At 32.0% G+C, this 17,500-nt stretch overlaps 1 protein-coding gene across 5 annotated transcripts in view; it reads right to left on the bottom strand.

Moving 5' to 3' along the window:
• The window catches only part of LOC145247430 (rap guanine nucleotide exchange factor 4-like), a 1,873,173-nt gene that overhangs the window by 160,362 nt on the left and 1,695,311 nt on the right, over positions 1 to 17,500 (bottom strand). For all 5 annotated transcript variants that reach the window (XM_080109188.1, XM_080109190.1, XM_080109189.1 and 2 more), the window contains one exon: positions 2,284 to 2,512. In XM_080109188.1, the coding sequence (XP_079965314.1) occupies positions 2,284 to 2,512 (229 nt within the window). The remainder of the gene's footprint in view (positions 1 to 2,283; positions 2,513 to 17,500) is intronic.

The following is a 17,500-nucleotide window of genomic DNA, read 5'->3' as shown; positions in this document are numbered from 1 at the left end:
AAGGGAAAGAAAAATGGAAAACTCAAAAAGAAAAAGAAACGAAAAAGAATCAAAGAAAAAGAAACAAAAGAAAAGAAAAAGAAAAAAGGCAAAGAAAAGAAAAGGGAAAGAAAAAACTGAAAAGAAAAGAAAGACTGAAAAAAAAATGAAAAGAAAAATGAAAAAAAATGAAAAGAAAAAAATGAAAAAAATGAAAAGAAAAGAAAAAATGAAAAAAAATGAAAAGAAAAGAAAAAAATGAAAAATTAAAAAAGAAAAAAAAAAGGAAAAGAAAAAACTAAACAAAACGAAAAATAGATCATAGACTTCACATGTCAAAGAGAAAAAGAAAACTCCTGATTTTAACATCTAAAAGGAACAGAAAATCTGCTCACGAGGGAAAATCATTCATAAATAAACAACATATTACTTTTTCTTTTGCCCCGCATTCAATATACAAAGAGATCAAAGAATAATTGTTGTATGAAACATTTTTAGAGACATTTTTTTCTATATCACCTGAATACAACATTTTTTATGAAAAGAAAATTGTGAGAAAATATTAAGCTCACCCAAAAGCAAATGAGCATATTTTTATCTGGGTACTATTGAAATTTCTTGATTAGAAGATTTCATTTTAGTTTGATTCTATTTCTTTTATTAAAATCATGTTTCTTTTTTCTCCCCAACAATTCATTAGTTTTTAAACATTCGTTGTGGTCTTCGAAGGGCTTTACTAGTTATGTACGACATATTAAGACACGACAAATGTACAACAATTTAAATGGACTGACATGTTTTTCGTTAAAAATCTTTGTAAAAAATCCACAATTTATTTATTTTTTGTTGACTGACGAATCAAATTTGAGGGAATTAAATAATTTGATTTACATTTCCTTGTCATTTTTTTTTGTAAACATTTAATATAAAAAACGATGCATGTGCAGTTTAGCAAAGACATTAAAACACGAAGATAAAAGAAAATCTATATGATGTACGTGCCCGTGATGGAATGAAGTTCTCATGAAAAAAAATCGCTTAATTTGATCAAGTAGTTTTTTTTTTTTTTTACAGAAGGAAATCAAATTTTAGTAAAGACCCATCGTAATGCAGCCATCTTGGCAATTTCAGCTACGAGGGAGAGGTGCCAAAGGAGATATCTCCATTTAATTATTGAAGTTTGTCAAAACGCACATGAAGTTCAAATAATTTTATTAATAAAATTTGAAATGATGTTTTGAAAAAAAGACAAAAAAAACCCAAAAAATAAACAGAAAGATAAAAGGAAAACCTAAAGTTATTAAAAACTGTAAAAATAATCTTGTCAAATTTTGGCAAACTCCAAGAAAATATTTAAATACCTTTAAAGTGATAAATAATTTAAATAACATTAAAATAAAAATATATGTATAGAAAACATGAAATATTAAGTATATTCGTAATATTTTTATAAAAGGTACTAAAAGTTAACATCTAGCAGCTTTCTGAAATTTGTTTTTTGTTCTGATCTAGGAGGTTTTAAAAATCTCAGTTGGTCACACTGATCACAGCAGACTGTAGGAGTCTAACGGTGGGAACAATAGTCTGGAAAAAAACAAAAAACAAACAAACAAAAAACAAAAACAACAACAAAAGCAAAATACACCCAAACAATTTAAATAAAAAATTATATTTATTGGCACTTGTGCACTATTAGGACGGAACCACTTTTTTGGTTTCCAGTTGAGACATGGGAAGAGTGCATAGCAGGGGCAGACAAATGCAATCTCAGGACTGAATCGAAAATAAATGCATATTTTATTTATTAATCCGTGTGTTTTTTTTTTGTTTTTTGTTTTTTTTAGTTTTTTGACAATTTTTTTAAAAATAAATTTAAGAAACTTGTAACAACCATAAAATAGAGTATATTTAAAAACAAAAAATAGACATTTTTTATTTTTAATAAAACATGAATATAAAAATTTTGTAACACATTTCTGGAAATAAAATAAATATAAGAAACTTATAATAACAAAAATATAGTTAATTTTTTTTTTAATAAAACAGACAATTTTTTAAAAAATTTAATAAAAACATGATCAAGTATTATTGAAATACGTATGAATTTTGAAAAAAAAATCCTTTTTTTTTTACTTATGCTACGCACTCTCCCCATGCCCCAACTGAAAACCAAAAAAAGGGATTCCGTTTTAGTAGTGCAAAAGTGCCCATTTATTTAATAAAAACAAAAGTTTTGTGGAATACGCCCCACATAATGTCAAGTAACTCTCCTCGAAAAAAAAAAAAAAAGCAGGGAAAACTCACCGTGTGATATGACTCCTTCTTCAAGCAAAGCTTGCCACATTCCCACCGCTTGTATCCGTGTTAGTACCAGCGTACTATACTGCATTAACCAGTCGACCATCTCGGTACCCACCATGCACTGTCGGTAAGTGCGGAGGTGATACTTTCGGTCACGAATCATGTGCGGCGCTTGAATCATTATCACCGTCCGAAGAATATCTTTGGCATGAAACATGGCTTCAGACGGATCCTGTGAATCAGAAAAGACAAAATCATATTTTTTTCATCTAAATGATAATGATACTGATACTACTACTACTACTACTACTGCTACTACTACTACTACTACTACTACTACTACTAATAATAATAATAATAACAACAGCAATAATAATAATAATGAAAACCGCTGAAATATTAAGGAAAACCCTTGAATGCAGAGACTAACACACACGAACCACAAGCGCGGGCCAGACAAACTGCTGCAGAGACAAAACATGAAGCGCTACATGAAACCAAGAACATTGAAGCCGCATATCTATAAGTGTTCTACCCCATCCACCATTGCCACATCACTGGTCGCCCCCCCCATCCCCCCCCCCAAAGCGTGGGACTGAATAGCCAAGTAGAGTCAAGGGGAAAGGAAAACCCAAGGAGAGAGCACTGACCAGACCCCCGCTGGATAAGTGCGAAGAGAATTGTGACCTTGAGGAGGCTTATTGCCACACAAATTTCAGTGAAAACCAATAGCTGCCAACAAGAAATCAATGGCAAGCAGCTGTTGCGATAATGCAAATTTATTTGCAAATGTTATCGAAAGAAGTGGAGATTACTGGAAATCTGGGGAGACTTGTTGTCACTCAGCTTCCAGGGAACACCACAGGCTGTTTTCAAAGAGAGATCTTGGATGACCTGTGCGAAAGCTCCTTGTCAGCCAATAATAAAAAAAATTTAAATATCATTTAATGCCGCTATTTTATCAAAAGTCAAGCGAATTAAAATACAATATCTTGGCCTTCAGGTTAGGATCAAAGTATAGTATCTTTTCTGTAAAAGACGGTACAACAATATCACAGTATCTGCATTTGTGCCAGACGTCCACCGAATGGAAATAAGTCACAAACTCCTACAAGGCTTTTGGAGATATAGTCCCATAGCAGATGTATATTCTAGAACAGGGCTCGGCAACTTCGGGCCCTAGAGTGAATTTTGTTTGGTCCATCACCTTACTTAGAGCACGATATAAAGTTTTTTTTTGTAAAATATGTTTTAAATTTTATTTTATATATATATATTATTTAGTGTATAAATGAATAAGTAATTATCATCAATTATATTTTCTTGAAACGCACAGAAAATTTATTTGCATACTTGATAACATTGTTATCCGTCATGACAATATAGCCAAACCTGTTTGTATTATTATTCATCGGACTACTGTTCTCATCTTGAGTGTGATTATAGACAGAGAGGAACGGTGGAGAGTAAGACGACTCTGTCTTTTTTTATGAATATTATTATGGAATGTGTTCGTCATAATTGGCTGATCCATTTCCCTGCTTCCTTTGTTACAGCTCGTTTGACTCGTTGGTCTAGTGGTCGTCATCAAATCGCTATTTTTATACTTCATTGTAATACAGCTTCCTATTTCATTACCTTCTTTCCAAGAACTGCAATCTTATGGAACTCTCTTTCTGATCACTGTTTTCCTCCTACCTATAACCCTAGTCTTTTCAAGACTAACTAGCCTGGGTGCCCGGCGTTACCCGGGTGTTTGGAGGTGTGTGTTAAGCAAAAAAAAAACAAAAACAAAAAAAAAAGTGGTAGTAGGCAGGCAGGTTTAAACCCATACCACGAAGGAGGAAAAGAATGTGAAAAAAAAAAAAAAAAAATCATGACGTCTTTGCCGTTGCGTTCATCGCCAAACCGGAAGTGGCGAATGTTTAAATTTAGGCTAGTCAGTCGAAAAGGGGGGATGAATTTCGAAAATATCGGCGAAAAATACGACCCCTCCTTGTAGAAAAGTGCTCAGTTGAGGGTGAAGGAATTAATGTTTTTAGCTAATTTTTTGATATTTATCGTCCGAAGGGTCGAGCTTCAAAACGATACCGATATCGTGAAAATCCGTCGCCACTGTCAAAAGTTTTAGGTAGACATACATACATACATACATACATTTAAACAGACAGGTAAGATTTATATTATAGATGTCAATATACATCTCTTTTTTTCTGTGATAATCATCATTCATTCTTGTCAGCTCTTTACATCAAGTGGCTTCACGCCTTGCCTGGGGCGATTTCCATTAAAAAACAAAATGTCAGAACACATTCATCGTCATAGCATTTCGCACTATCTCGAGATACATCGTCAGTTAGTGTTCGAGGCATCCCTTAGGTCGGCATCAGAGTAAGATCACAATGTAAAAGAAAAGAAAAATTTATATACACACACGTACACATGTAAATATTTTTCACAAAACGCACGGGACACTTTAAGTAGATTAAACCCCACAGTGTGAATGCGGTATTATGGTGAATGACGCCAGCCAAGAGTAATCTTTAACGTTTTATATAGAGCAATTAGAAAGACCCTGTATCCATCCCCTCTCCACCAAATTTCTTATGAGTTTTATGTCTAAGTTTCTTATGTGTGATTTAAAAAAAAAAAATTGTTTCATGATTTATAAAATTTTCATGCAATAAACTATATAAACAAGATCACAATGTAGTATCTGTTCTTCACCTTTTCTTTCCTTGATCAGTGGAGGAGAAAGCCCTACATGGCTGAGACAATTTTATTTTTGTTTCTATCCAGAGTGCCATTTTTTTGGCGAGCTGGATTTCCTCCACATAAAAAACCGACCTTGTGTCTAAGTCTACCCTCGTGGGGAGGCAAGTAAATAGGAACTTTTGCTCGGGCCCAGTTGAGTGTTACCCACTCTTTCCGGGAGAGTTGAGAGTCTGCTGGGAGGTTTTATTTTGGTGCCGGAAGAACCTCGTTGTTGTCGCCTGTGGCAGACTTATTCTACCGACGACGGCGGAAAAATATTGATGTTTTTCATCTGATGTCTGCGATGATGCAGGCATGGTATTAATAGTTAATTTCTAGTTGCCAGTAATCGTCCTGCATGCCTTGTTGAGCTCGACGTGGATGCCAGAATGTATTAATTTGTCGAAATAAACGGCGCACACAAAATATAAAATCAATTTATTTGAAGTAGATTTTGTTAACATGAGTTTTTTTTTTTTTTAAAGTCTTGATCAAATGAAGACTGTTCAGACACTCGGCGTTGCCCAGTCGTACAATACGCGTAAACATGATATTTTAATTTATGCGGATTGCGTATGTATTATCATAGAATCAATTTTTTTATCAAATATTATATATATTCCAAGGAATAATTTGCTAACGGACTAATTCACAAAACGTTTTTTTTTTCTTTTTTTTTTTTTTAAATGATAATGATAATATTTTTTCTTCGTCTGTGTTTGTTTACAAATTCCGTCTGTGTTTGTTCACAATATCACGTCAGCTGATATTTGGGTTTGACGATTTTAAAAATAGTATTTCTTCTCTTATAGAAAAAAAAGAATTTTCACAGGGGAATATTTCACGTTATACCAGTGTAACATAAAATATTCCCCAGTAAAAAAAAAGAAATTTTTTTTATCTATGAGAGAAGAAAGACTATTAACATTAGGACTATTGTAAATTCGAGAGCAAGTTGATGCATTGATTACAGGTGATTCAATGACTTACTAACTATATAGTTTTCCAACGAATGATAAAAAATATAAAAATTAAGTTTCTTTTTTTTTTAATAGTTTTAAAACTTCCAAGACTATATATATATATATATATATATATATATATATATATATATATATATATATATATAACTCAAATGACCTTGTAACGAGTGATGCAACCCACTTTCTGGTTTACGACATCCGGTTGCACATGCGTGCATAAACATTAACCCATAACAACATAAACAAATAAACACAAACCGCTTCTTTTGCAGATTTTGACCTGCGCACTGAAATATTAACGTTATTATTTCGAAATTATTATTTAACATGAAAAGAGTGGGGATGGGGTGTTTTGCAACTATTCTTTATTACAACTATACTGTCGCTATTATCTTACAACCAAACAACTTTAACCCGTTGACAAACATAAGAACAATTGTAGTAAAGCCAAGACTACTACTACTACTACTACTAATACTCTCTATCCGTCCCTTTTCCTTCCTTCCTTCTTTTTTTTATTTTTTGTTTACATTTCTAGATACAAAATGGTAGTGTTAGAACGGTGAATTTGTTGACACATTTACTAATCTGTTTCAATATTAGTTTTATTTTATTTTATTTATTTAGGTTTTATTTTTTTTGCTTCAGGTTTTATAAATTATTATTTTTTTTTAGATTTTAAGTTTCTATAACTTGGTTGAAGGATTCCAATATGGGTTTTCATTCTTATATTTCTGATTGGTAAGTTCATATGCGTTTTTCCTGCTAAATGACTTTCGTCGGAGTTTGATTCGTAGAAAAATCATGTTTAATTTTTGATTTTTGGGCGATTATTCGGAAAATAGGTAACTTTACACGAATAGGGAGGATTTTTTTTTTTCATGGTTGAGTGATCCGTCCGTGATTTTTTATTTTAATATGCTTTCATAGAAATGTTTCTGTTATGTCAAAAAAAAAACCAAACTATTTTCTTTACGTCACAAGTTTCACGCTCATACATGCATTCCATAGCATAACATACTGACCCAACGGGTCACGGGTACTCTAGTATATATATATATATATATATATATATATATTCACCTGCTATCTCTTTTTTAAAAGATGTAATTTCCCAATCGTTAAAGATAAGATTCAAGCAAGCAAGCAAGGAAAAACGGCCAGACGGTCCACAGTTTTTTAATTATATAGATGAAGATGGTTTATCACACAATTCTATGGACGACCAGTGCGAGCGCAAACCCCACAATATTATTGTACCACGTTTGTTAAAACGGAAACATGCTTATCTAAGTATTCTTGTTAATGTAGTTTCATAATATATCGAGTTATGGGGGATCAATATTGATAATAAGTTACTTTTAGTGCATCTAAAACCAAGCTCCCATCTGGCATCAATTGAAATGGATGGCTCTCGTCTAGGGGAAGCCCCATGTTTTGATAAGCTCCTGGGCTTGACCTTTACTCCTGACTTGAAATGGAACACGTACATCAGGTCTGTTGCCAAGGTCGCTGGAAAAATGGTAGGATCCTTCTACCGCTCCAGAAGATGTCTCACTGCTGATGCAATTCTCTATCTATATAAAAGCCAAGTATGTCCAAGGATGGATCCACATCTGGGCAGGAGCTTCTAAAAACAACCTATCCTGCCTTGACAGAGTACAAAATAGGCTTCGTGGCTTAGTGGGGGATGCCCTTTTCTCTTCCCTCCAACCTCTCTCCCACAGGAGAGACGTTGTGAGCCTGTCTTTGTTTTATCGTTATTTCCATGGCAAGTGCTCGTCTAAGCTGCAATCTCTGGTCCCTCCTTGCCAATCTTTCATGAAAAACACCCGTTAAACTGAAACCACTGTCAAAAATTTTCCCCACTCTTTATCTGTGCCAAAACCAAAACGTAGATTCAATGAACAAAGTTTCTTTCTTAGAAGTGCGCGCCTGTGGAACTCTGTTCCATTTGCCTGCTTCCCACCTGACTACAACTTGGACGTCTTCAAGTCCAACATAAACAAATTCCTGATGAACCGCCCCCTTAAGTAAGACACTTTATCAAATCTCAATACTAACGTACTGTACATGCAATAACCCTTATCCGCGAGTGGCTTCCGGGCCTTGATAAGTGGTGACCACCTTGTAAAAAAAAAAAAAAAAAAAAGAAGCCATATTGGTGTTTGTAACATGTTTACATTTCTATGGACATCCAGTGTGAATTTAGACCCCACCATGTTATTGTATCATTTTTAGATAAAAAAGTGGAACATTCCAGCGCAACATAGAACTGCTGTGTTATATATGAAATTAGCGTCTGTGCCCCCAAAATATAGACATCAAAAGATTGGTTTGGTTGTTTTGTTTTGTGGCATATCAACCCTTTTCAGATTATTTAATAACGAATCCAGTAATTTTGAAAAAAAAAAAAAGAAAAAAGTTTCATGCTTCAAGTTGTTTATATCTTAAAATATTTATTCATGGTGTTTAGTTTGGTTGATTTGTAGAGAAAAATTGTTGAATTTGTGTTTGGCTTTGCAAGACATGATTGAGTTTTGCAAAAGGAAAGAGGAAAAACAATAACATCACTTTGTTGCATTTACGTCAGGTCTCGATATCTTCAGACACCTTGATTTGGTAGCACCGATACTATCAAAAGACTGATGACTGACACACACACACACACACACACACACACACACACACACACACAAGGTCGGGCAGATGACATGAAAATGTCAAAAAGATCCATGTTACAGTATAACTGGATAAATAGTGTCAGGATTAACCAAACGTTAATACCATCAGCATAATCAACATCATCAGCATCATCAGCATGACTAGTATTAAAAAGTAACAATATACATACTTAACAACTGGCCATAACATGACTTAGTTTTGCAAAAGAAAAAAAAAGACAATAACGTAAACGTTTGGTGCATTTTAGGTAAGGAAGCAAATATCTTCAGATATTCTGATCTGGTAGCAGTAGATAACAGCAAGCTAAGTCAAGCATTTCACTTCACTTACGAACGATGGGTATTTTTTTTTTTTTTACTTTCTTTTCACCTAAACACTCACTTTTAAATTGGCGACTTTTCTAGGTTTTTGGGTATGCTGAAAACGATTATCACGTTTAAATTTGGGACAGACAAGTAGTTTTCTGGATCTTAAGACCATTATTATCCAATGTAATCCATTATGTTTTTACTGGAGGCCATGTTTTTTTTTTCAACCGAAAAGTATTAATGCGCATGCGTTTTACGAAACACCCCCTCCCTATGTTAAGAATGGCGAACGCCACTGACAGTTAAGTAATTGTTAAGGCGGCACCCTTATGGATTCTGACAATGGACTATTTCTGACGTCACTTCCGGTGACAACATTCTGCTTTTCAGCAGTCTGAACCCAAGACTCAGAGAGAGAGAGAGAGAGAGAAAGAGAGAGAGAGAGAGAGAGAGAGAGAGAGAGAGAGAGAGAGAGAGAGAGAGACGGTTGTAACTTTGTTTTGTCATTCAGTTGAGCCGAATTCTCACTTAACTAACATAGGTTCTGTATTTTCTGTTTAATGTTTTCGTGTTTTCTCGTTATTTTTTTCCAACATTTACATCGTAACAGCAATAGCCTGGAAAAAAGTGTCTTAATATTTAGAAAACTACTTGTCTGGGCCAAATTTGAACGCGATATTCGTTTTCAGCATAGCCGAAAACCATTAAAAGTTGTCATTTTAAAGGCGAGTGTTAAGGGGGAAAGAAAGTAAAAATTTACGAACGATGAAACAACTTTTGCATTTCCAGCATTTTCATTTGAACGACATTTCATTAACCCTGTCGACATCTTTACACACACACACACACACACACACACACACACACACACACACACACACACACACACACACACACACACACACACATCACCGTGAGCATAGGCACAATTACACTCGGCGTTTCATTTTAATGCCCTTGAATCATACATCATTGTTTCAGCGTTTTGGTCTCATCTTTTATTATTATTCTTATTTTGTTATATTGCGAGACCACAATAATAGGAAGATTCACCAACAACAATATTCGAAAATTGTACGATGTTTTTTTTAAACAAACAAACATTTGATACCAACAAGTTTCTTGTATAAAAATTTTGTTAAAAATTGTACGATTTTTGTTTTGAATTTTTTTGGAAACAAACAAAAAGAACAAACTTTTGATACAAAATTTCTAGTATTAAAAATAGAGGATGAAGTGTACATTTATTTTTAAATGGAAATCGTTCCAGACAAGACACGAAACCACTCGATGAAAGGAACTAAAAAAAAAAAATGTCATGTCAATGTCCAAAACTAGCCAACAATAAGTTTTACATGGATTCCGACACAGAAAACAGCAATGTTCACCCCTTTGTCAGAAACATCGCTCAACAAACCCGACAAGCAGCAAAGTCCTATCCCTACACAATATATTTGTCCGCCTTCCCTCATAAAACATTCACAACAAGAACTCGTCTCTCTACCAACACTGTACATAATCTTTCCTTTCTTCCTCTGTGTAGCTGAAACTGAACAGAATTTCTATGAACACAGTTTCTTACCGGGAAGTCCGATCTGTAGAACACTTTACTAAAGGACTACTTTCCTACTGATTACAACATGGTTCGATTATAGTCCAATGTAAATAAATACTTATGGAAACATTTTCTTAAATAATAAAGTTTTGCGCATTCCATACATCGTTTCCAATCTTCTCATAGTATTGGTCATTGTCCAATTTACAATCTCCTTAACTCTTATCCTCGAGTGGCCTCCAGGCTTTAATAATTGATGAGCTATTAGGAAAAAAAAAAACAAGAAAAAACTACTTTTACCTTCGTAGGAAGCACATAAACAGACTTTATATAGAGGAAAAGCAGCATTATCTATCGGGGAAACCAATGCCAATAAATAAAATCTTTGGATTTATATGATACTAGCATGGGTGCCTGGTGTTGCCCCGGTGTTTGGAGGTGTGTGTCGAACAAAAAAAAAAAGTTGTAGTAGGCAGGCAGGCTCGAACCCGTACCACGAAGGAGGAAAAGAATGTGAAAAAAAAGCGTGACGTCTTTGCCGTTACATCCATCGCCAAACTGGAAGTAGCGAAGGTTTAAATTAAGGCTAGTCAATCGGAAACAGGAGATAACTTTCGAAAATATAGGCGAAAAAAGCGATCCCTCCTTGTAGAAAAGTTGGTGAAGGAATTAATGTTTTTAGCCAATTTTTCTATATTTGTCATCCGAAGGGTCGAGCTTCGAAACGATACCAATCTCGTGAAAATCTGTCTCCTCTGTCAAAAGTTTTAGGCAGACATGCAAACATACATACATGCAAACATACATACATACATACATTTAAACAGACAGGTGAGATTTATAATATAGGTGATGATGATAAAGAAATCAACTATTAGCCCCATGTAACGTCACGTGGTGTTATATTTTACTCTAGTAATTCATAAAAATAAAACTGGAAATAAATAAATAAAAATCCGGGTCGGCATCTTTTATTTTTTTAACAGAAGTATTCATTACCGTTACTCTCCCGTCTCGACATCACTTAAAAGTCTCTTGCCATCGTCCACCTCGCCCCGCGTATATTTCTGAGCGTTCTCCACACCTCTGATGTGATCTTGAACGTTATTCCCATCTCTAACGTGATCTCTTTTTAAAGTATTTAGTTTTCCCTACCGATGATGTCAAGTAGCATGCATGCACATCTGCACTATGTTACAGTGGTACCATTGGAGCACAGGGTGGATCAGGTGCTAGTGTGATAGCAAGAGTTAAGAATGGATGGAGTGAGTTCAATGTACTTCTGCCATTACTAACCAGCAGAGAGTTACCACTATCCACCAAGAGAAAAGTCTATCATACATGTGTAGGCAGTGTGATGATGTATAAAAGTGAAGCCTGGCCAGTGAAGGTTGAGGACATGCGTTGCATGGAGAAAAAAAAATGATGTGAGAATGGTACGATGGATGTGTAATGTCAATCTTAAAAGCAAGTTTTCTTTTTTTTGACCTCAGAGGAATACTAAATCTGAACAGTATAGCGAGATGTGTGCTAAAAAGTAGACTTTGTTGGTTTGGTCACATTGAAAGAATAAACGAGATTTCTTGGGTAAGTAGATGCAAAAAAAGTTGAGGTATCAGGTCCAGTTGGCAAGGATAGGCCAAGTAAAAAATGCAAGGAAGTGATGAGGATGCACTTGGAAAGAAGAAAGAGGGATAAATAAAGACCTTGCCAGAGATAGGTTAGTTTAGAAGTCAGTTTCTAAAGTCGCCCCACACATGCGAGTATGTAAAACAGTTGCTAAACCGAATATGATGATGAAAGAGTGGATGAGATTTCATGGATTAGTAGATGTAGAACAGTTGAGGTAGCAGGGTCAGTTGGCAACAAAAGGTAAAAAAAAAAAAAAAAAAAAAACATGGGAGAAAATGATAAGGATGAACTTGAAAGAAAGAGGGATAAACAAAGATCTGGTCAGAGATAAATTAGTTGGGAAGTCAATTCCTATAAACTATTCGGCATATAACAGCATGTAGAATGGACGTTTAATGATGATGATGGTGGTGGTGGTGGTGGTGGTTTTTAAATTAATGTCACACAAACATCTGTTCTCATTCCAAAGTCTCCAGGCTGCCGAGCAAATGAAAATTAAAACATTTAATCAATCTCATTTCCTTTTGCAGACGATAAATATTTTGCCGGGAACAAATTCGTCAATTTCGATGAAATAATCAAATCGAATAAAAAATCCAGCAATGAACACTTCCTGTTCATTGATTTTTTTTTAAACGAATTTTTTTTTTTCTCATTTCTTTGAAAATGATTTGTCAGGAAAATATGATGACTTTCACCCTCTCTCAAATTTTAGTTACTGATATTATCGATTAAGTATAAAAATATTTGAAAAATTATTTATTTTCTTTACGTTTTATTTTTACATTAACTAATTCAATTTTTAGGCGGGAAGTTCAGTTTATTATACGTTATCACTGTTTATGTGTAACGTAGACCTTACATGTCGACAATCGGGACGCACACGTTGTATGCAGAGTCGCAAGGAAACAAAGACAAAGAAAGAATTCGGCTCAGTTTTTTCAATTGAAGCAACAGACATTTATTTACAGGTACTTCAAGAATAACAATTTGTCTCTTGTTCAAAGTCTCCTCGTACTCCAATCTGCTTAACAAGATACTCTGTCTTGGTCCGGCCATGTTTAGGACACGTCTTTCTGTATCACTCTCTGGCCACGTGTGTAATGCATATATTTCTGTCCTTCTCTGGCCACTTTTTGCTTTTTATTTTTTTATAATTTTTTTTCCGTCTTCTTCACTGTGACGTCACCTTGCACACGACAACCTAATTATCATGTCGCAATTCGTTAAATATTACTGGAATTTTACATGAAACAAATATTTCCATAATTCAACGGAAAACAATTTCGCCATTTATTATTTTTTTGTAATGTGTGACGTAAACACAAAAGAAATAACTCATTTCTCACGAGCTGGCCTAAGTTTTTCAAACTTTTCAGAAATTAATTACCCCCCCCCGCTATTATGCATGCTATTCATTTTATTGATGTAAACAAAATTTGCAAATACCTCGAAAACTGTTTTCTTTAATAATTAAGTTTCTGCCATATTGGTTTTTCGCAATTTTTAGATATTTTCATTACTGCGACATGGCAGTTAAGTAGAAACCATTGGTTTGACTTGAAATTCAGTATTTCGATTTTCGAATTTGCCTATTATAACAAAGAAGAACCATTTGTCAACTAGGCTCCAACCCCTGTCCCATCGCCGCAGAGTTACATCCCTGCACCTGTTTTACTTTTAATGAAATGTGCTCTGATGAACTCATTGCATTTGTGCGCCCTCGACGTACATATCCCTGACAAACCCACTTAGCAACAAAATCACACCCCTTTCACTGTTGAGGTCCGTAAATGTCAGAAAGCTTTTTAGTCTAATAGCTTCTTTCCTAGAACGACTAGACTTTGGAATTCCTTTCCTGCTGCCTGTGTTCCCTAACTGTACGAAACTGTGCAGAAGTTCAAATGCAACGTAAGCTAATATCTTAATCTTTCTTAGGCATGGTCCCAATTAGTAGCCCCTTACGTCCTGATGGCGATATGCCTTGTTTGGGGGTGAAAGTGAGTACCCCCTCCCCTCCCCCCCCAAAAAAAACCGTTTTATTTCCTTTTTTAAGTTTTAGCTTTTTTTTTTTTTTTTTTCCAACGATTACACATGAAATTATATTTGGTAATAACTATTAAAGAAAACATATTGTAATTAAGTATTTTTAAGCTGTTGGGAGTAACAGTTCGATAAATATGATATTTGTGCAACAACTTTGCAAATTTTTCATTTAGTAGTTTTTTTTTTTACTTAGTTGGAAGAAACTGCTAAATGTGAATGATAACATCGGAGAAAGCCAGTGTGTAGTCTGAAAAGCTGAACACGTCGTCTTTCTCCATCTTTTCTGTTCTCCTTCCAGAGAGAAGAGACATGCTTGCAATATAATCAAGCCGACACCCCCTTTGGGGCCTGAAAAAGTCTCTCAGAAATATTCAACTCTCTTTGTTCCATCATCTTCCGTCCCTACCCAACGGATGCGCGTATAGCCTTAAAAGCTAATTTCGACGCTGGTGAAAAAGGCCTTGACAGACGAATAAGAGACTTCTAAACACAATGTCAAGCGAAGCATATACACGCCGCTCAACGGATGTCGAATTATGCTTCATTGAAAACTATCTGACTCATTGATGACAGTTATCCTCATCTTTTTAGTTGTCGTTTCACCATGTTTCGGTCAACTATTCCTCTGGCCTTCGTCAGATGGTTAACCGCGCCGTGAAACAACAAAAACTATGAAGATGAGGATGATAATCTGCAAATAAATAAATATACAAATTACTTATATCAAAGCATTCCAATAATAAAATAATATACCTGACTCATGTTCAAATTTTTGTTTGTAAAAAGGTGAAAATGAGCAAACGGTGCAGTTTTAGTCCTTAACATACGTAAATTGGAGTTCTGCATTATTCAAAAAAAGAAATGGCTAAGTCCATCATTGGCCTCCCTACATTTAACCGCAAAAATCCCCAAGGTCTTAACATATTTAAATTTCAGTTCAGCACCCTGCAAAACTGCTAAATAGACATACACAGAAAATTTTGGACAAATATGGTAAAATAGTCCCAAAAATGAAGTGTTTTTATTAGCCCTAAAAGAGCCCCTGGGCCACACCTAAGAGTTATCGCGAAGTATAGACAAACAAAATTATATAGAAATCAGTTTGTTACAACTTTTCAAAAAGTTTTATAAAAATCTAAGGCATCAATTTTTTTTAATAAACACAAAGATGTCAATTGTAGCCATTTTAACCCGAAAGACATCCCTAGGGGGGCAATCGGAGTTTCCCCGGAAAATTCATTGTTACTTTTTTACTCATATCATGTTTAATGTTGGTGCAAAATTTAAAAACAATTTCAAGGCGTAGTTATCGAGAAAAGTGCAAACAGACGAACAAACTAATGGACAAGGGTGAATTTACAGGTCCACCCGCTTTTTGTTGGGGAACAAAAATGTTACCAATTTTTTGATTTAATTTATATAATAAATATTTCTTTAATTTTGCATGAAAAGTTTAGGATTAAACTTTATTTGATTTAAATTTCTGATTTAAATCCTGATCATGACACTGTCATAAACGAAACCGTTTTGGGTCTTCATATGTTCTTGGGTAGTAGAGTGAACTCTGACTGAGAAGACATTGTCCTGAATCTTGAAGGAAATGTGTCTAGATGTAAGAACTGGCAGCAGCTTCTTGAATTTCTAAAAAAAATTATCTTATTAGTTTGAATAAATTTATTTGCCAAATTTTGTTTTTAGATGTGTATCAATTTGTAACTTAATGAAACCAACTTTGTATCTAATGAAAGTAAAAAGAAGAAAAAACTGAACCCAGTGTTTATTGGAGATTATTTTTTAATACTATTTGTTAATATTATTTTTTAATATTATTTTTAACTATTATTTTTTAATATTATTTTTTTAATAATATTTTTTTAATAATATTTTTTTAATATTATTTTTTAATATTATTTTTCAATATTACTCCATAATATTATTTTAAATATTACTTTTTAATTTTATTTTTAATATTATTTTTAATATTATTTTTAATATTATTTTTTAATATTATTTTTAATACCATTTGTTAATATTATTTTTTAATACTATTTTTTAATATTATTTTTAGATATTATCTTTTAATATTATTTTTTTAATATTATTTTGTTAATATTATTTTTTTAATATTATTTTTTAATATTATTTTTTTAATATTATTTTTAATATTATTTTTAATACTATTTGTTAATATTATTTTAATATTATTTTTTAATATTATTTTTTTAATATTATTTTTTTAATATTATTTTAATATTATTTTTTAATATTATTTTTCAATATTACTTCTTAATATTATTTTTAATGTTATTTTTTAATTTTATTTTTAATATTATTTTTAATATTATTTTCAATATTATTTTTTAATATTATTTTTTAATATTATTTGTTAATATTATTTTTTAATACTATCTGTTAATATTATTTTCTAATATTATTTTCTAATATTATTTTTTAATATTATTTCTTAATATTATTTTTTAATATTATTATTAATATTATTTTTAATATTTTTTCATATTATTTTTCAATATTATTTCTCAATATTATTTTTTAATATTATTTTTTAATATAATTTTTAATCTTATTTTTAATATTATTTTCAATATTATTTTTTAATATTATTTTTAATACTATTTGTTAATATTTCTTTTAATATTATTTCTTAATATTATTTTTAATATTATTTTTTCATATTATTTTTCAATATTATTTTTTCATATTATTTTTCAATATTATTTTTTCATATTATTTTTTGATATTATTTTTAATATTATTTTTTATATTATTTCTTAATATTATTTCTTGATATTATTTTTTAATATTATTTTTAATATTATATTTAATATTACTTTTTAATATTATTTCTTAATATTATTTTTTAATATTATTTTTAATATTATTTTTTAATATTATTTTTAATATTATTTTTTAATACTATTTTTTATATTATTTTTTAATATTACTTTTTACTATTATTTTTTTAATATTATTTTTAAATATTATTTTTAATATTATTTTTAACTATTATTTTTAATATAATTTTTAAATATTATTTGTTAATATTATTTGTTAATATTATTTTTTAATATTTTCAATATTATTTTATTTTTTAATGTTATTTTTAATATTATTTGTAATATTATTTGTTAATATTATTTGTTAATATTATTTGTTAATATTATTTGTTAATATTATTTTTTAATATTATTTGTTAATATTATTTTTAATATTTGTTAATATTATTTTTTTAATATTAT

This window comes from Euprymna scolopes, chromosome 25 (genome assembly GCF_053919585.1).
Source record: "Euprymna scolopes isolate OS-2025 chromosome 25, ASM5391958v1, whole genome shotgun sequence".
In the NCBI taxonomy this organism is placed as follows: Eukaryota; Metazoa; Mollusca; class Cephalopoda; order Sepiida; family Sepiolidae; genus Euprymna; species Euprymna scolopes.
This window is presented reverse-complemented; position numbering and strand designations above follow the sequence as displayed.